General features: G+C 36.6%; 3 protein-coding genes across 8 annotated transcripts; 1 reads left to right on the plus strand and 2 right to left on the minus strand.

Moving 5' to 3' along the window:
• Positions 1 to 3,707: 3,707 nt before the first annotated feature.
• Positions 3,708 to 8,776, minus strand: LOC103712598 (stress enhanced protein 1, chloroplastic-like). The gene is made up of 4 exons (XM_008799167.6): positions 8,657 to 8,776; positions 8,468 to 8,572; positions 5,331 to 5,509; positions 3,708 to 4,077 (listed from the first exon to the last, which is right to left on the minus strand). The coding sequence occupies exons 1-4, from the start codon at positions 8,688 to 8,690 to the stop codon at positions 3,973 to 3,975; spliced, it is 423 nt and encodes a 140-aa protein (XP_008797389.2). The 5' UTR covers positions 8,691 to 8,776; the 3' UTR covers positions 3,708 to 3,972.
• Positions 8,777 to 9,385: 609 nt separating this feature from the next.
• LOC103712609 (uncharacterized) lies at positions 9,386 to 14,518 on the plus strand. 4 transcript variants are annotated; one of them, XM_088701711.2, is made up of 7 exons: positions 9,386 to 9,709; positions 9,790 to 9,829; positions 9,987 to 10,057; positions 11,536 to 11,630; positions 13,589 to 13,656; positions 13,771 to 13,881; positions 13,958 to 14,518. In XM_088701711.2, exons 1-7 carry the CDS (start codon positions 9,490 to 9,492, stop codon positions 13,965 to 13,967), a joined length of 615 nt encoding a protein of 204 aa, XP_088557837.2. In that variant the 5' UTR covers positions 9,386 to 9,489; the 3' UTR covers positions 13,968 to 14,518. The 4 variants fall into 4 exon arrangements, with proteins under 4 accessions (XP_088557837.2, XP_008797399.3, XP_088557838.2 ...); XM_008799177.6 differs by having other exon boundaries at positions 14,179 to 14,518; XM_088701712.2 differs by having other exon boundaries at positions 14,205 to 14,518.
• Positions 14,519 to 15,046: 528 nt separating this feature from the next.
• LOC103712624 (MOB kinase activator-like 1A) lies at positions 15,047 to 18,921 on the minus strand. Of its 3 annotated transcripts, none has more exons than XM_039127147.3 (7): positions 18,757 to 18,921; positions 18,333 to 18,381; positions 17,227 to 17,335; positions 16,908 to 17,001; positions 16,603 to 16,736; positions 16,349 to 16,512; positions 15,047 to 15,908 (listed from the first exon to the last, which is right to left on the minus strand). In XM_039127147.3, the coding sequence occupies exons 1-7, from the start codon at positions 18,780 to 18,782 to the stop codon at positions 15,834 to 15,836; spliced, it is 651 nt and encodes a 216-aa protein (XP_038983075.1). In that variant the 5' UTR covers positions 18,783 to 18,921; the 3' UTR covers positions 15,047 to 15,833. The 3 variants fall into 3 exon arrangements, with proteins under 3 accessions (XP_038983075.1, XP_089780587.1, XP_088557839.1); XM_089924461.1 differs by having other exon boundaries at positions 16,349 to 16,414; positions 16,564 to 16,736; XM_088701713.2 differs by lacking the exons at positions 18,333 to 18,381; positions 18,757 to 18,921 and having other exon boundaries at positions 16,603 to 16,771; positions 17,227 to 17,251.
• Positions 18,922 to 19,341: the final 420 nt, after the last annotated feature.

Below are 19,341 nucleotides of genomic sequence, written 5' to 3' on the forward strand. Positions count from 1 at the left end.
GTCGTGGTTTTTATAACTATGGTGGTATACCAAATTGACTATATTTTTTTTATCTCGTCTTACTGCATGTTTTTACCATCAACAGAAATATTTGATTGGTTTTTTCTGATAGATCTCGACGCAGAGTGCTAAAATATTTATGTTCCACAAATATGCTATTTAAATGATGCCTAGTTGCTTATTTATCTCTTAAAAATAAAAATTATATGCATAATATAGATCAAAATAGTAAAATATTTTAAACTTTCAAAAATTATAAAACCTTTGATGTATAGATTTACCTAACTTTAGCTTAGCTTTTAACATCAAACTTTAGTTCAGATGGTACCATACCTTGCTAGTTAGGTAAGATGTCAATGGTGGTCGAAGTTACCCCCCAAGGAGTTTAGAGTAATATAAGAATAAGGTGGTATTAGCTTTTAAGTTTTGTTAAATTATTTATATTTATATTAAAAAAAATATGGAGTGAAGCTACTTGACTAGTTCAAATTTTCAATACTAATACAAATAGAGTGTCGTTCTTAAGGCCCTAATGTGGTTCTTGCTATCACCAAAAAAGAAAAATGTAGATTCAAAGTTCGCAAGAATCTCATAATTGATTTGCATACAGAGTGCTACTTCATCTTTCCTCATTTTTTTTAATAAATGCCCATGTGTAATTGCTAATTCAGAAGGCAAACCTGAATTTCCCTCTCCGCACTTGTTTTAATAGGTCATTTTATATGGCCTTGAAATAGTAATATATAAGATATGATATCCAATTACATGGCCCTTCAAAAGATGACATTAGTTTAAAAAGAAAAAAAAAATCAATTGATCTAGGTTTAGATTGAGGGTGGGCGAGCGGGGGGTGGCAAAGAATTATGTCAAAACAGTCAACCGGAAAATTGAAGAGATCTACATACTAACCTTCCTTTCCTAATGAAACTAATCCCCATTACATGTTGATTGACAAACAAGACAATCTAAAAACTAATTATGGTTATAGATTGTTTAAATTCTCTTTCACAGTTTGGTTGCTGTGCAAGCAGGAGCAGGATATCAAATTACAATAAATATTTGACATATAAATTAGAGAATTGGATGAAAACTTTCATCAAGCAGCTTCCATCGAAATAGTCCCCATCCGAAATACTTTATTAATTCTAACTAATATTTATCCAGCTAAAAGGAACATAACTAAGTCACTTCGTTCAAGCATTCTCCAAAGCTGTCTCCAAATATTCAAGTTCTTCTCAAAAGGAGTAAGAACGAGCTTCTCATTCTCCTCCAATCTGAAATAATGAGCTTATTCTGAAACAGATGCATATTAAACGTAGTTTAGCTAACAAAAAGCATATTACCAAGATGCATAAGATTAACAAAAAAAAACAAGATTGGACAAAGTTTAAAACAATATAATTCAAAGCTTAATCAGACAAGATTATAGATAATAGATAAACACTTTAATTTATAAGATTACGTAGAAGTACATTATAAGATTCAGGATTTAAATGGAAAATCTACAACTTGATAGCATATTCTCATAAGGACAGTGATCAATTAGTTCATCACATGTTCATCCTTCTGCTCCATCCGTCGAGAAGGAGTGATCGTCCATGCTGTAAAGACCCACCGTGTCAATTGGTGGCTTGATGATGTGGTGCGGCCTGAGGCATGCTCATGCATGAGCCTCAGCTGATCTTCTTCCTTTGGATTGATTTTGTTTGATAATTTGTTGAGAGAGAAGTCAACATGTACAACAACGTATATATACACTCTTTCATAAAAGAGGGATTGTCAAGGTATTGAAAGAAAGAAGAGGTCCATCGCGTCAAAATACCAACGGTAGTATTCTCTCGTAACAATTTGTGCTTTCAGCCTCTCATTCCTAGTTTTTGTGGTTTTCCTTATACTCCTACAACATCTTAATGAAGTGAGAGTTTTTCTCCAAAACTAACTTCTCATTGTTCTGATATTGTCTAAATCAAAAATAATAACAGAAACCGTTGATAGCGACAATTTTTTAATTTTAAAATTCTAGTCATCGTAGAAGTCGTTGCGTTAGATGCAGAAATAGAAACTGTCTCGAGATACGATACTCGAGAATCTATGCTTGTGCAGCTTGCAGAGGATTATGTTCTCTCCTTTAACTCTACCTCTATCTAAACACGGCACTAAATCCTTTTGTTCTCTCTCTCTTCCCTTATGCTCCCATGGGAAGGTGGGCAATGCTGGAAGCTACCTGGCTCTCCTACCTGGACTCGGAGTGCTGTTTCATGATAACAGCTCTTCTCCTACTACTAGTAGGAGTAGGATTGCCACCGCCACCACCCAACCAATAGTTGCCTCTCTCCTCGCCACCTTCTATTATAGTAGTTCTCTCTCTCTCTCTCGCTCGCTCGCTCTCGCTCTCGCTCTCATCACATCATCACCGAGTTCTCTTGATCGCTCCAATGGAAAGGCCCTTTCCACCTTTGTCACCATCAATCTCCCCAGTCCCGGAACAAGAGCCGCCTCCGACCACCACACCATACTCCACCGACTTCATGTTCTACTTCCTGGTCATCTACTTCATGGTTTCCTTAACGTTCCTCCTCGGCAAATTCATCTGCAATCAGTTGTTCCCCTGCTCACAGCAGGTCCACGATCCTGATCGCACGCCAGTCATCATCTATATAGATGACTCTTCTTCTTCTTCTTCGTCGTCGTCGTCGTCCCCCGATACGCCTTCTGAGTTAGGTCGGTGCCCGATATGCTTGGAGGAGCTGGGAAAAGGAGAAGGGGCGTGTGTACTGCCACGATGTAGGCATGTCTACCACCAGGCATGCATCGATCAATGGCTCATAAAGGGTTCAGATATCTGCCCTCTTTGTCGAGAACGCGTGATGCATGCTGAGATGGACATGGAAGTCGAGGATCAATCACAGTAGCAGCAGCAGCAGTGACATGCACAGATCTCTCCATGCTTTCCATTCTATTGAGGTGCTCTTTGAATAGTTGCTGCTCCTGCTGCTTCCTGCTTCTTTGTGGTTGTCTGGCTGCAACTCTGCTAAGTCTGGTGCTGTGGGCTGGCTTTCTTCAAGAATGGCGCTAGGGCTTAGTTTGGTGTCATTGCTTGTGTTTTTGTTTTTGGACAAATTTGTGAAAGATTATAAAGAGATTGATGTTGAAGATAGCATTTGCACACAACCTACCCTATACCTTGCTCTTTTCTTTTTCACTTTTTTCAAAAGCATTAAATTTTTGCTTCTAAGAACTCTAAGGATTTTACAAACATTTGAAAAAACAAAGAAGTTTGGTTATACATGTTCGATCCCCCAATTCGGTTTATTTTTCTTTCTAAGTTTTTTGAAAACAAAAACAGAAAACAGGAGCAATACCAAGCAGGCCCTAAAACCCTAGAAGATATTCCTTTTTTACTTTTTGACGATCCTCTTGTTCCTCTTATTGAAATATGACATGGCCTATAGATCTCATGATCAAAAGTTGAGCATAAGTTTTGATGTCCATACCATAACTTTTGCTTCTGTTTCAGGAAGGCTTACACTTTACCATCAAATTGCCATTGTTCAAAGGGGAATTGATTTCATTAGCAGATGAGAGGTTGCTATCTTTACATCCAATGTTCTGAAAAAACACCTCTGCTCTAGAAGATTAAAACTCATAAATTTATTGAACTTTTGCAATTGATTCAACTTATCATACAAGAGAGACGAAACTTTGCATAGGAGGAAATAGAGCATTTTGGCATATATATTGCAAGTAACAGTATACAATGACAGGTTTCTAGACAAAAGAACTGTTACATAAACCATCTTCACGCATTACATTTCCAAACGAAAAGGCATCCAAAAGGGATCCACGCATTACATAAACCATCTTCCTTACATAATAGAACTGTCGTTTAGCAGCTAATACATAGGCATGAAAAAAATGATGAAATGGAGGATCTTTTTAAACTGGAAAACATATATAAATCTTCAAGAGCAATCAATCTTGAGAGGCAGACTGAAAGATGAAGAATGCTGTCAGAACACCCACTAATGCTGTAACAACCAATGCTAATGTTGGTATTGGCATGGTGAATCCAAAATTCTGCAAAACAACTAAGTTATTAGCAATTTGAAATGATGTTAGTAATACAAACAAGAAATATAATTCTCAAAAGAATTGCTAGAATGCTGAATGTATCCAATCACATGAACAAGCAGGTCATATACATGACCAAGTGGCTCAGACTGCTAACCATATCTCAATGAAACAGAGACCAGTCATTACTTGAGCAAAAACAAGGCAAAGAAGAGCTGGCAATGCCAAAAACATGGAGTGAGAGACGATTCTGACAACAGATATGGTGCAAGAAAAAATAATCAAGAAATCCAAAATCTTGCAAAGTTGGAAGGAAAATCATGCTATATGCATAAGGATTGCGAACAATAGAATTTCATGGTGATGAACAGTAAGATACAATGAGATGGATGTGAACTGGAACTTCTCCTAGTGGTCACATCTCTCAGTTTAGCAACCAGGTGCTCTAGGTTTGAGTCTTGGATGGTGCATCCCCAAGTATTTAAACCTAGGTAATTAAAATGCAGGTGGATCGCCCGCTCTTCTCTAGAAAAAAGAAGGGATAAAATGAGATGAATTGCTGAAAAAATGAGTCTAACAAAATTCAAATTTCAGAGCAGTCTTTAATAGAATATAGGATTGGCATATCAATAAGGGGTAATGAACTATCATTGAGATATCATATGCTTTTTATTAGGATCAAATCCTCTTACTAACCCTTGCTTCTTTTCCTACTACTTCATTTTTTGTCTCCTTCTGGCCTCACAAAAAAGACTTGATCAGAATAGAGCCCTTATCACTTTAAAACATTTTGGAGAAAGTTCTTGTTAATCTATAGTAGGTAAAATGGTGTATCTTGTTGGCAGGTGATGCATCTTTGTATGATAAGAATATGAATGAACAGTATGTTTGAATATGGAGGAATTTTGGAGGATAAGAGTAGATACAGGGCAGTTTATGCGAAACAAAATAGTAGGAACAGATATGAAAATGAGCTCTTGTTCAAATTTGATGCTAGGAGATACCCAAGTAACAATCATGCAATATCATCTAGGGAGATTTGTCCTGTTGTATATAAAAAGAATTAACATATCAAGAAGTCAGATAAGAACATAGTCTTACTTCGAAGGATTAAACATAGCTGGAGAACCAAGGTGTGTAATTTACACACTTTTAAATAATTAAAGCATTTGCATGCTTCTGCATTACCATAAGTCTCACTATGCTTCATAATTTCAGTTGACATCCATCATATTTGTAGTCTTTAATAGAAACCATACCTCTAGAAGTCCTTTCCCTGTCGCTATTTCAACAGTTATTGCTGTTGCAAACCCAACCATTGCAAGGCGACCCAGCCATACATCCAATCCATTGTTCTGCTTTGTACCCTGCTCGCACCTTATGGAAACTGACATTGCTTGACATACATTTTTCCTTCTCCTAGATGTAATCCAAAAAACTGAAACCATATGCCTTCATTAAAATCAAAGAATTTGGCTTAATTCTTAAATGCTGTTATGTAACAGCAACAAGAAACATAATGCCTATTTCTTGTTAAAATTATTAGGCAATATATTGAAGCCAGGCCTACATATCGAGCATCTTACATGCATAAGATCATGAAAAATAAAAAGATTAAAACTGTACATTTCTAAAGAAAGGTATCAAATGATATTTTACAGGGCAATAATAGATAGCTAATTAAAGATAAATCATTCCTCTAACTAAAGATTTCTGGAATGTAATAGTGATCATGGTCCCCTTCTAAAGCAGTAGATATAAAGTTTGCAAACTATCTCATAACTTTTTGCTCTTCTAGGCTCAGGTGATATGCCAACAAGGAACATGAAGCAATAAGTGTCTACGAGAACAAAGAGAATAAAGAAATTCCAATGCTAGGTTGAGTTGCTTGGCTATTTGATTTTGGTTAATATAAAGGTTATAAGAAGTTAAGCACGTCCATAGTCCAATGCATTCCATTGCTTCAACGAGAATGCCTTTAACAGGTCCTTAGCATCATGGAATCATGCAGATGAAACCAGAACAACAAATATGTTTCTTGGTTCTAGTTGTGTGGAAGCATGCATATCTGGAAGCACACAAACAAAAATAATGATAAAAAGTGCTCACTTTACACAAACTTGAGCAACAATCATAGAAAAACATAAAAATCCAGGAAAAATGCTCCAAACAAGAGAAGGGTACAACAACTAACACAATAAGACAGAACATCCATTAGGCAGGATTTGATTCCTCCTGTGTTTTCCATGTGTAAATCTACATAAGGCAAGACTCGTCCAAAGAAACTCCTTTCAAATATAGCATTTTCAAAGAGCTTCAAAATTCAAATATTCTCCATCAAATTGCATAAGGACAAAAAGGAATACCAGTTTCCCACAGTCCACATCCTAATAGATGTATTTTTCATGCTCTTTGGACATTATTCAAGGTGTTCTCTAAAAAAATAAAAGACACAGCACTACTTAAAATTTATATTATGGAGCACTCATTGTTAGTTCAGGGTCAAATATCTTTTGTTTAAAAACAATCAGTAGAAACAACTAGTATTTCGGAAACTGAATTTGGATAGCTTTGACTCATTAGATGGTTTTGGTATGTAATGGTTTGGTTGAATTTCTAATGTTGGCCTAAACTAAGTTTTCCCAGAAAGAAACAGGAAATAGGGTGCACATCTACTTCAAAACTCATTCTGAGTCAGCAATCAAAGATTCGAAATAATTTGTATTTTGGAACAAATTTTAAACCATGATTACTACCATCTTGAAAAAACCCATCTGTCCAAAAGAGTCAAGATGGTGTTTTTTTTTTTATTTTTTATTTTTTTAATTCTATCACCAATCTAAGAAACAGCAAGTTCAGCTTTAGCCTAGCAGATACCCTCACCTCCATCTTGGAGAAGGTTCTGCGTTTGAACATTGGGAGGTAATTCTCAAGTATTGGGCTCAGAACTCCACTTGGTGGTAATTTCATTTACAAGGAATGCAACACATAGCAGCCCACTAACTTCTATAGTAATGAACTGTCTGGAATACCCAATTGAACTGTATGGAAAGAAAAGGTAAAACCTTTCAAATTCAACTAGGATGATGAGACATAATCAAAGTTTTTAAAAAATGTTAAAACAGAATTCCCTTACTGAGGCAAAATATGGCAACAAGCACTCGAAGAGAAACCCGTTCTCCACATTTTGCAACATGAGACTCAAATTACATTAAGAAAAATATAGCACGATTACAGCAAATTTCATTTCCTTCAGCACTTTGATTTTAGCGAACAGTATTGAAGCCATCTAGTCTGAGTTAAGGACTTTAAGACTCATGAAGTACGAAAAATTCATGATGTTCATCAACTTAATAGATTATGCTCTCCATGTTGGCACTTCTTATTGAACCTCGCAGTTTCATTCCATCAGTTATTAGTTGCATTAATCTAGGACTACACCTAGGGCAACTGAAACAGAAGATAATTCTGTATCAGACAAAGCTATGATGGCAATCACTAATAGGTGTTTAAAGATATCATATGCTGTTGAAGTACCAGCAAAAGTTCATATGTAGTTGACACATTAAAGCACACACGCACACAAACAGATCAACCTGAAGCATATAGCAGAAACCGACAATTAAATATTTGTTGTTTTATCACAAGACTATTTTGCTCCATAAAGGCAGGTACAAACACATTCTAACTTATAGTATCAGATTATGTTCTAGTTTCTCCTATAAAAAATTTAGCACTTCAATATTGCATCGCGAACGGAAAGAAGGGGGAAAATCATTAATTTCACCCATGCTGTTTGACTCAATTTGGAATTCATCCTAAATGCAGTCATCGAGAAGACACGGACAAAGTGATAATAATCCAATTAAATTGAGTTAATATAGGTGAAAATAACCAATCATACTTTTGGGAGTGAAATAGGTAAAAATAGCAAATTCTAGGGGAGGTCCAATACCAAGCTTAAAAATATTAAATTCCTCGATAGCCATTTATTTTCAGTCTACATATTAGGGGCTGTTTGGAGCCCTGTAGTTGAAGTTGCATTGCAACTCAAGGCGCATCGTAATTTTAGTTGCAGCTGTCCACTTACAAGGAAGCTTAATTCTTGTATTTGGAAGAAAGTTTCTGGAAAAGAGAGGCGTCTTGATAGACCTTAAAACTACAAATCTTAGTTCCACTGAAAATGGCAGAAGTCTCCCTTAAAAAAAGCCCCATTCTTTTTTTTTACTTGCAGCGCTAATCCCTCAACTTAGATTTCCCAATACTTGGTTTTCACATATACATCAGAATTAAAATGATATAGTAATAATCTTGGGCATAACAGTAGTGCCATCTCTCAACTAAAAGAAGGAAAAATGTAAGGATCAATTGACACAGACAAGTAAGTATTCATTACAATGGGGAGAGCCGCGCTTGAAGGAAAAGACGAGCCCAGGAGACTTCGAGGAGGGGCGTAGCCGAGGAACGGCGCGAGCTCGCCCGGATTTGGCGGCAGTGGCATCTGCGCGTAGAGAAAGAGAGAGAAAATTAGATTTATGCGATGAAAAAGGATTATTCGCGAGAGAGAAGAGAGAGAGAGAGAGACATAGGAGAGAGGAGGGGGCGAGAGCTTGGGCCATGGCTCGCTTGGTCTGTCCCGATGGATTTTCCCCGCTCTTGTAACTATTTCTGTTGTCCAGAAAATCGCGAGGGGCAAGATAAGTACCGGGCAAAATTTGGGTACATCCATCAAATTTTTTATAAAGTTGCTCCTAGTTTAAATAAATGCACTCCACTTTGGTTCAGTCCTACTCTGGAAAGATTGTACAAATCAAAAATAGAATCTATTATGTATTCCAACTAAGAGAGTAAACTAGATTTTTTTCATATCAAAAATTATAGTTCCACCAATTTATCTGGGCCAACAAAAATTTCAAGTATAGATGACAAATATTTTAATTTTGTCACCGTTATTAATTTCTCAAAATCTATATTAATTCTATTTCTAGCACATAAAAATAAAGTTTTTTTATTAAATTTCAAATTTTATCTAAAAAATTTAAATAAAAAAATTTGTAAGTTATCAAAATAAAAAGTAATCATAAACTGAATTTAAAAATTATAATTTTAAAAATTTTATAATAAAAATTGTACATAAACGATTCTATCTGATGGATAAAATTTTTCTATAATTTTTTTTCTTCGGTGGATAAAAGACTAGCAGTATGCTTCTTCTTCTTTTTTTTCTTTTTTTTCCGGTAGGGTGTATAGTATGTCCGCCTTACCAAAAGAAAAAAAAGAGAATAAAATCAAGCTCCGTGACTCACTGGAGTGCATTCAACAAAGTCTGGAGTGGCCGTTATCACGAGATAACGGCGCTAATGGAACCTTGGCCAGAGATGGATAAGGCTTTCTCCTCGCTCTCTCGTCCTCTCGTTCATGGCCTCCACCCCGCTCGCCGCCCGCCTTCTCCCTCCGATCTCCACCTCGATCCAGGGGCGGCGTCGCCTGTTCCCGGTGAGATCCTCGTCGTCGTCGTCGTCGTTGCCGGCGCCTCCTCTTATTCCCCGCCAGGACCATCGCGGGACCACCAGGCGGGCCGCCTCCGTCTCCTTCCTCCTCCTCCTCGTCGTTGGCGGCTTCTCCACCCACCCCAACCGTGCGTTCCCCCCCATCTCTCTCCTCTCCCTTTCTCTATAACTCGAAGTTGATGATCTCATTCCTTTCCGTCACCCTCAGGTGCTTACGCCGCCAACCCGTTCGACAAGTATGTTAAGCGGTAAGCATACCGACCACCCATGATTCTCGAGGCAATTCGAGCTCCCCATTAATTTTTACGTAAAGTGCCAGCAATTCCGTAGTAAAATTGTTCCTTTTTTCACAAAAAGAAAGATATTTGTTCTATGATGAGTATTTAATTTGCGATTTGTCATCAGGAAAAAGTTGGATCCACTGGAGACATACGTACCTGCTGTTCTATTGACGCAAGCACAGTTCAAGGATTTGGGTAATGACAAATTCTTTGGATTTTTTCCTTTTTTTATTGGAAATGAGTTTTCAAATACATACAGACCTTGATGGGATTAAAATATGCGATTTACGGGAAAAGATCAATTTTGGCTATAATAACTGGCCCCGGATGTCATCTTTATTGACAGAATACTGGCGAGATTGGTTATTATTTGTCCCGTTCTTTTTTTAAATAAAGTAATGGGTGTTGCAAACTGCTACCATTAGCCATTGTTTTGTCATTAATTGCATTATTTGATAACACTGTTCTAATACGATTATGATATTAATTTTTGCAGTAATCCCTTTATATATTGATAAAAGCATTAGATATAAAGTAGTACTTTGATTTGTGAGAAGGGAAAAGATCAAATGGCTTCTATTGTTCCTGTTATAGGTCAGCCATTGTTATGCATCTAATATTATCTTCGAGGATATTGACATTTAACGGATCAGAATTTTTGATGATGTGCAAAGCTTGCTCCAAAACACAGATTAATGTATTTCCCAAGAAAAACAAGGATGATTAACATAAGATTTTTTGCTTTTTTGTGATATTGACATGCCTATAACCATGAAGCTTAGGAAAATCGAAGCAAGTCAATGTATTGACATGTTTAATGCATGCACTTTGCCCAAGCTATTTCACACAATGTAACTTCATACTTAGCATTCGATTTTCACCAAAAATAAGAGTATAAGCTTCCACTGCCTGATGCTTTTCTCCACCACTGGAACCCCTGATGCATGTCACGTCATACTTGCAAGACTATAGATGTCATCTTTGTGCTCAGAAAATTTAATATAATCATTAGTCTCTCTTTAGATATGGAGTTTCCTCTATCTTTTATCAAGTTCATTAATTGGCTTGACTGTCGAATCCATCTATTGGCCAGGGAAACAACCGGATTTTGCACTAGAAGATAGACTATACCTTCTAGTTATGGTTCTCATCATCCAAAGGATTAACAGTAGAACTGTATCAAATTTATAATTTGGGCATGAAGTCCTATCCTTTGTTTACTCTCTGATCAAAATATGAAAGCTCTTGCTGCATATGTCTAGGATTTAATTCATCAGGTTCATGCTTATCATTTCTTTTCTTTTTTTTTGAGAAAGAGAAAATTATCATTTCATTATTGTATTTTTCTGTCATTCTGTCAAAGATATCTAGCTGCCTTAATAACCTTATCGTTTATTAACAGAACACATATGTGATACGGGCGTTAGATCACTTTTATGTTTCATATTTCACATTTACAACTCAATCGGTGATTTTTGCTTGACTAACAAAGACCTTGAGTGGTTACCACCCAAATAGTTTACAACTTTTATCTATTTGTTCTGAGCCTTGTAATTGCTGGAAAGTAGTTTTAGTTTCCATCTTGGAATCTTCTGTCTTTGATGATTTACATCCCAAATCGCATTAGTTCTTTTTTATTACTGCGGTCTCATATTGTCAATAACTTCACTCAGAGGAATCTTTGGATGTTGAGAAGCCAGAGTATGGCATAAGCAGATCTTTGTTGCGTTCTGGTCCGGCAGCATCTTTGCGCGTGAATATTCGAGCAGTAAGTGTTGTACCAACTGCTTTACATATGGTTATGATTTGTAGTTTCTTCTCTGTTTTAAATGTTTTTCTTGGAGTCGCTAATTTAAAACTTACAATCATTAATTTTAATTTAGTCTGTGATGTAGTTGGTGCTTGTAAGTTGCTCTTCCAATCCCGTTTCGAACTCAGTGGCTTATTCTTTTATGGTAAATAATATGAGCTGCAAATTGATATATAGACCTGTATTTGCTGCTTGCTGCTTAGGTTACACTTCATCACTGCTAGAACTATTTGCAGTGAAGATAGTGTATTGGAAGGTGGGTTGAAGTTCTCATATCCCTACTGATTCTTGGAAGAAATTCTCCATGGGCTTTTTGTATGTGTGATAAGAAGATGATGTGGTATTTGGTTAGTTAAAAATTGTGTAGATATTATATTTGGAATCCCAAGGCAAACTTATTAATTCTATGATGAGCAGTAAGGGAGGTATGAGTGTTGAGAATTCGTTCAAATTAAAGAAGACTAAGACATTTTAAACTATAATTTAAGGGTTGGAGTACCAATACCGGTACCTATACTGGTAGCTTATGGTATGGTATGGTACTATACCCAACAAACAATATTCCTGTTCATGCTACAACAATAGGAGGCATATACCGCATGCTGATACAGTATCGCACAACGGGGCATGTATCAAGCTTACTGATATGATACGGTACAACTAGTATGCATTGGTGCTTGAAAATACCTACTTCAAGGGAATCCATAGATGGCTTTTCCTTAATGTCAACGAGATTATAAATACACAAGCAGAAAACAAATTTGTCAGTTTAAATAGGAGGAAAAGAACAGATGCACCAGCAGTCACTTTTTTGGGAGATGGGACAGTGGTGAGAGAGGACAAGGTTGTAATACGGGGTAGTCAGACAAAGCTGATCTCTTAGGAGGGGGGTGTGGAGAGGGGAAAGGAATGGTGTATTGCACTTAAAAAGGAAGATTCAATGTCTGATTCAGTAATCATATTTCAAATCAAAATTTCACTCTTTTCTCTCGTCTTTTACCTTGCTGGTACTCCTAATCATCGTTACCTTAATGTTGGGTGGAGCTCCTTGTGAATATGTTTATGGAAATCCCAAAACTGTGCCGAAAAATTTTTGATTCCTTGTTCTGACAATGCATCGAGCTTTAAGATTACGCATAAAATAAGACCATGGCAATGGTTGAAACCCTGCTTTCTTAATTATAATAAGTATTCTATACTTTAAAATGTGAAACCTGTAATTTCAGGATCTACAAGACAATACATGACTCCTAAAAACCTTCACGATTGATAAATCCAAAAATATTCCTCAAACATTTGTTAAAGACTATAAAGGATAGGGGTTTGATTTGTAATCATCTACCCGGAGGGAAAACAAAAAAGATGAGCAAAATGATCATTTGATTTATATCGTGTTTGATAAATATTTCTATGCATACTAAAATGGCTATGTCAAGGTAGTTAACAGGTATAGATGTAATTGGAAGTTTGAGGAGTCGCATGGAGAAATGATTGAGATGAAAGAGTTCATTGCGGTGAAGTTATAAAGGACACCTACAAGAAGAGGGTTTTGGGTTTATGAGAAAGGCTCAAAATTGGAAGAGAATTGGAATAATCTGGGTTTAAAGCTTGCCTACTTCATACAGCCCTTAATAAGAAAGAACAGTCCAAGAATGCGACTTTGACTGGAAATTCCTTTATGGCAAAGTTGCATACAGAACTTTGCCTGCTAATGCATTGGCTTACTGCAGATTTGTATATAATCATTGTTTGCAGTTTGTTCTTCTGTATATGTATTATATTATATGAAAAGACTCTAGGGTAACATGTAAGACAAATCCATCTAGCATAGAGTTCTTACTCGTGTTTTATTTGCTGTGGCAGTCTTTTCTGACCTCCGTTCCTTGTAGCTTTGAACATTATCTTCGGAATTATAGGTGGCACAATATGCAACCGATGATGGTAAAGGAAAAGCTGCTTCCGATGCTGTTGATCAATGCCTAAGGTAGGTACAAGTATCCTGAACAAGATCCAAGTGATTTCACCTGGCCTAGCCTGCCTTGGAAGACATTTCTAAATTTATTATAACTATTCCTGAAACTTGTTTATTCTTTTGCAGGGCCTTGGAAGATCTTGACTCACTGCTGCTGCATGCTTCAAGGAATGATCCAACAGCTTCCATTGAATCTATGAAGAGGAAGATCGATATTGCTCTGGGAGCTTTGGACAGGTACTGAAGAACTTTCCCTTTACATTACCCTCGTTTTCTGACATGTGACAACCCAATAAAAATTATTATTTTGCAGTCTTTGTTAAACAATGACTAACAATAAGCTCCTAATTTAGTGGAGTGGAACTTATGTGCTATGGTAGTCCATGTTCTGAAGCACCAGATGGTTAAGGTTTGGGGGGTTAGAATTGGAACCATGCACTGCCAAGTTATTATTAAGACAGATTTTTTTCACTTACTACGGAGCTTGTATTAGAAAGAAGAATTAGCCCATGAATAAAGATTTTCTCATCACAGCCTTTTGGAAACCGTACCTACGGCAGTGCTGGATAAAGGGAAGGCAATTGCAGATGCTTATCGGGTTCCAAGCAAGCAGAGTGATGAAAGCAGCCCGGAAGACCTGGATCCCAGCACGAAACAGTTGGAAGCGCTTCTATGAAGTCCATGGGAAGGCACTTCTAAAGAATGATCCAGTTATTAAATTTTACTTATTGAGGCTCAGAGTCTTCCATATATTGAGCTTACGCATTATATGGTACTCTTTACTGTACTTTGTCTTGTAGTGACATCAAACATGAGTTCTTATCGACAATCCAGATTGTTCTTCTAATGAAGAATGTATTTTCTATTGGTTTCATTTCAATGTAGTGATCTTTTTTTTTGAGAGGGGTGAGGAGGTGTGGTTCTTATTATGATAAAGGTCTTAGAAAGTAGTTCATTTGAATGCAGAGTATATAAAAATTGCCCACTCAAGATTCATACACAAGACAGAGAGAGAAATCCCAGGGATTTTATTGATGAGCTTCATGAAAGTTTGGTTCTTTATCCACAAAATATATACTTCTGCTTGATTATACCTGATTATCTCCTTATTGATGTGTCTTGTCAGCAAAGTTTAAGCTTCTGACATGGAAATATTAGCCACTGATGGCTTTTTTTCTATTTAAAGAAGACAAGTGTTTTGGAGAAGACATATTCTCTTTTTATTTTTGAAGAATATGCATATAGAACAATAAGCTTGACTCCATCAATTATCAAATTTGAAGTAAATGTAAACAGCAAGGCGGTTGTTTGTTCTAACCAACTAAAAAACAGAGGGGGGAAAGAAAAAAGGTTGCTGTTGTATTAATGAACCCTAATGCATCTGAGCATACAATCTCCATGGTAATGCACAATGCTTCAGGCAGGCTCAAACCAGCACAATACCGATAAGCTCGACCTCCTAAAGACATGTTTCAAAGGGGTGCAGATGTCTCAAGTTGACTTGAGTGCTCAATCTGATTTTGACCCAGCAATATCCAAAACTAAATCTCCTATTATGTCCTAATTCCTAAATAAGACTCAATACTCCCAACAAAAATTGCAAACCAACCAAAATTAGCTTCTGGCGCCTTCAAATTGGGACCAGTCCAATCGGTTAAGTGAGTGGATCGGATATAAGAGTATATCTCCACCTAAAAAGAGAAAAAATAATATTACCTTCGCATTAAAAGATGATGATCTTTAATTTTCTCCCTTTTGGCATAATTTCTAATTTTTTAGCAAATTTTGGAAAAGAAGATTCTCCTCAAACCTTTCAACCAATGTTCTTTTTACTTACATTCTGAACTACCAAATGGAACAAATGGGAAACTAGAACTCTTGATAAAGAGAGAGCCAAGAGTACAAATAATAGGGTTAATGATCAAAATTACTGATTACAGTCACATAATTACAGAGCAGTACAAGAGCAGCAGTACAGATAAAAGAGCACACAGCACACAAACAGACCAACTAAAAGTCAATTAATTGAGTCTCATCACAATAAATTCAGAATCATAATCATGAACCTGAGAATAGTTTTGGATTAAAAAAAAAAAACAAAAAAAAAAAGAAAAAGAAATAGAATCCCTGTGCTATATCAAAAATTCCTATTCAGTAGTTCTTCATCCATCATTCGCAGTCATGCTTCCTTAATATGCAAGGACAATCGACTCAATGAGATCATTGAGTGGCGCAAGCTCCCGCTCGTCTATCAGGCAGAACTCCTATATCACAAAACACATCAGACGAACAGCACCGAGAGATTGAAGTAACACATGCAACATTTCATAAACTGGACCTGAAGGCACTTCTTGATCTATATATACACATCACTTCTGTGATCATTGACCACGAGAGATCAGCATTAGTTCAAACCAGAAAGTGAAAAGCTTGCACAAAGGACAAGATATTTGCATCATGAACAAAATAATTAAAAAGTTGCTTTGAAATCAAACCATTGAGATTACCCAATAATGTTTCACTGGGTTTTAACTCAAGAAAGAATCCAAGTGCAATTCAGTGGGTAGTACGGATCATAGATGAGGCCAGCACTGATAAAAATTGCAAAAAAGGATTTTTTTTTAAAAAAAAAAATCTCGTGTATGCAAATCAAGGCATCAAATACAGAAGGCACAGAATAAAACAACCAAGTAGGAAAACTTACCCATGTGAATAAAGTGAAATGCTTGAAGCAAGTATTGAGATGAGCTTCTTCCTTGAGACTCACAATCTTCTGAAAATGAGAGTGATAGATATGAGCATACACCCTAAAAAGACGTTTAAATATCGTTTTAACAACATCTTGGAAATTGGGAGGAAAAGGTGCCCCTGCAAAAGTAGATTTCTGTGAGTCAAAGAAAATTCTTTTCAATTACTCACATTCATTGCATGCATCAAGACCATTCCATTTTACAATACCAAGTTTTTGAGGAAATATAGATTCATCATCAAGCTGAGCTTCAATCCAGTCCATCAGATGCTCTACATATTTTGGTGCAGAGACCTCTATGGGTTTTTTTATTTGAACTCCATCAGCCCATCTATACTCAAACCTGTCGAAAGCCATCCCATTAGAGCACTTAGTTCCCTAAAAATATAACCAAAAATGAAATAAATACCTGGTATATCAATTTTGCTCAAGGTATAGTTATTAAAACCTAAATATTTATGCGTTAGTGTTAAGAAATCAGTATAAGAATTTCGAGTGGCTAAAAGATATCTACTTTGGTCCTGCTGACATCGTTGGGCAGGTGGTTGGTGTGCAAAATTCCATCAGAGTGCCATACAATATATTCACTTGATTGAAGAAGTCAACAACTGAGGAAAATAGAAAATGAGGTGTTAACAAACAGATGCTACAAAAACCGCCAATGACAGGAATAATCAGATAGCCCAATACTACCACTCATCATTAAAAAAAATTATTGTGATAACTTGAATGGCATGATCATTCAGTACATATAAAGACATAATTCTCTGAACTCCACACTACCACCATAATAAATATTTTTTATGGCAACAACTAAAAGTTAAAGATATTACTATTAACCGCAAGCCATTCATTGCGATCCACTCCAGGAGGTAAGCGAACAGCCTCTGTTAAGTTCCCACTGCCCAAGGTTGTATCAATATGCCCTTTCAGTTGTGTACCCTGCTTGCTCAAAAGCAAAAGGATGTTAGATTTCTTTAATTTGCAACACTAAGCATATTTCAGATAACAAAAGATGGTCAGAATGCAATTATCTTAAAACATTATTCAGACTAAAGAGAGGAGTGCAGCAGCACCGTTTTAGTTTATGCTTATAGCGGCACTTACAGATCAAGTGAGCCCCATAGAGAATGCCTTTTTCTGAATAAACCAAAAGATATTTTTAGTATATGCAAGAGTTATTGCATGGATTGCATGCACATGGTTCTCTTCCCCCAGCTCCATCAGTTCATATGTGATTAATAGGTTGCTGCACAGTGTGCCATTGTACTGGGATATCCTTCATTTAGTTCAAATGGAAGTGGTTCAGAAGTTGGATTATAACTTAAGTAGGCCCGACATCGCATGAGCCACACTGACCAAGCTTAATGCTAAATGTAGGAAAGTGCAAGCCTATGACCCAAGGTGAGGAAAGGAGAAGGACCACAAGAGTTCCTAATTGTCCCAAACTGATGTAAGGTTTCCCAGATCGAGCCGAGTTTGACGAAGCTCAGCAGTACACACCCTAGCTGACCATTTCAACTTTAACTCATAAAAGCATGAGGAGCATGTGACCAAACTTGGCCACTCTGCTTCAGTCTTATAATTTATGTTGATAGCGACAACATGAACATTTTCAAAAGCACATTCTTCATATCACTGTCTGATTAAAAGGGGGTTGAGAAACATCCTTCATTTCTATTCAAGCCAAAAGATCCTGTCAAGTTGCTGTGGCTATAATCATTCACTCTAGAAAAAATATGCAAGCACCTCCACATTTGAGCACAAGAAGAATGCAATCCAACCATATAATCAAAAGTGCGGTGACCAATGTCAATGACCACAAATTCTTTGCAATATACAAAAACTTTCAAACTCAAAAATATACAAAGTACAATACAGAACCTAAACATGCTGAATTCTTCGTTATAAGCAACAAATCTCAAGATGAAAACCTGACCTTATTGCCAGATGCAGCATTTTTCTTGGGTCGAAAAGTCCTCTGATTTCTGCACATCCAAGACATCATAAGACACATAGCATCTCTTCACAAAAGAAGAGGAAAGATGAGAATTTAGAGCTTTCCAAGAAGGAAAAAGGACGCTTCACTCAAGACCAAAACATTCTTATTCCATAAGATCAGCTTATTAACTACTACATCAAATCAAAAATCTAATTTTTAGGCCCGTTCCAACTCTCCCCTACTTCCTATCTCAGGATCACCACATAATTCGTGGGGGAAAAAAAAAAGAACGAAACAATCCAAAATCTGATAAAAAAGAGATTTTTACCAAGGATATCTTAAGCAAATGGCAACAAAATCAAAGAAATGATGACAAAACCCCTCGAAAAGAAAAGAAACGTGAGAAATGGAAGAGATTAACCTGTTTCCCAGACCAAAGAAACTCATTTTTTTTTCAAGGAAGGAGGAGATAAAGAGGAAGCGGCCGCTGTTGATTCAAGGACTCTCCCTGCTTCTCTCCACTTCTGGCAAAGAAAATATCAAACACTACCTGAACTCTTATCTCTCCCTACTGCTTTCCTCCTCCCAGAATCCCCCTCTCATTTAATTTATATATAGGGCTCGTTTGGTCCGCGAAAAGTATTTTCCCTCCTAGGAATATGATTCCTGAAAATCAGATTCCTAGGAAGAGAATACCTAGGAAAGTACTTTTGGCATGTTTGGTTAACCATGGGAAAGTGACAAATTTCCAAAGTGCTTATGTTTGGTTGACCATCCACTTTTCTAGGAAAGTTATGTATAATTTCTATTATGCCCTTAATAAAAATTAGGTCTTTAATGCCTCTTTAATGCTTCTTTAATTCTGAAGGGTCTTTTTGAGAAAAAATAAAAAAGGAGTGATTCCCACCTCATGGAAAAGTAACTTTCCCATGTTTCTCATGGGAAAGACTTTCCCAAGAAATGTGGGAATCATATTCCCATGGGAATACAACTTTTCCATCTCTCT

This window comes from Phoenix dactylifera, chromosome 7 (assembly GCF_051530095.1).
Source record: "Phoenix dactylifera cultivar Ajwa chromosome 7, Ajwa_hap1_PhDact_Kaust_v1.1, whole genome shotgun sequence".
Lineage (NCBI taxonomy): Eukaryota > Viridiplantae > Streptophyta > Magnoliopsida > Arecales > Arecaceae > Phoenix > Phoenix dactylifera.

What these genes read in the sequence shown, in the direction of transcription:
- LOC103712598 (XM_008799167.6), bottom strand. Translation starts at nt 8,690, where the DNA reads ATGGCCCAAGCTCTCGCCCCCTCCTCTCTCCTAT. An exon ending in CGCCCCCTCCTCTCTCCTAT is followed by an intron (nt 8,573 to 8,656) that starts GTCTCTCTCTCT and finishes CTCTACGCGCAG; the next exon opens with ATGCCACTGCCGCCAAATCC. An exon ending in CAGGGAAAGGACTTCTAGAG is followed by an intron (nt 4,078 to 5,330) that starts GTATGGTTTCTA and finishes GTTGTTTTGCAG; the next exon opens with AATTTTGGATTCACCATGCC.
- LOC103712609 (XM_008799177.6), top strand. Translation starts at nt 9,490, where the DNA reads ATGGCCTCCACCCCGCTCGCCGCCCGCCTTCTCCCTCCGATCTCCACC. An exon ending in TGCGCGTGAATATTCGAGCA is followed by an intron (nt 11,631 to 13,588) that starts GTAAGTGTTGTA and finishes TCGGAATTATAG; the next exon opens with GTGGCACAATATGCAACCGA. An exon ending in GCTGTTGATCAATGCCTAAG is followed by an intron (nt 13,657 to 13,770) that starts GTAGGTACAAGT and finishes ATTCTTTTGCAG; the next exon opens with GGCCTTGGAAGATCTTGACT.
- LOC103712624 (XM_039127147.3), bottom strand. Translation starts at nt 18,782, where the DNA reads ATGAGTTTCTTTGGTCTGGGAAACAG. An exon ending in TTCTTTGGTCTGGGAAACAG is followed by an intron (nt 18,382 to 18,756) that starts GTTAATCTCTTC and finishes TTGGATGTGCAG; the next exon opens with AAATCAGAGGACTTTTCGAC. An exon ending in TGAATGGCTTGCGGTTAATA is followed by an intron (nt 17,002 to 17,226) that starts GTAATATCTTTA and finishes TATTTTCCTCAG; the next exon opens with TTGTTGACTTCTTCAATCAA.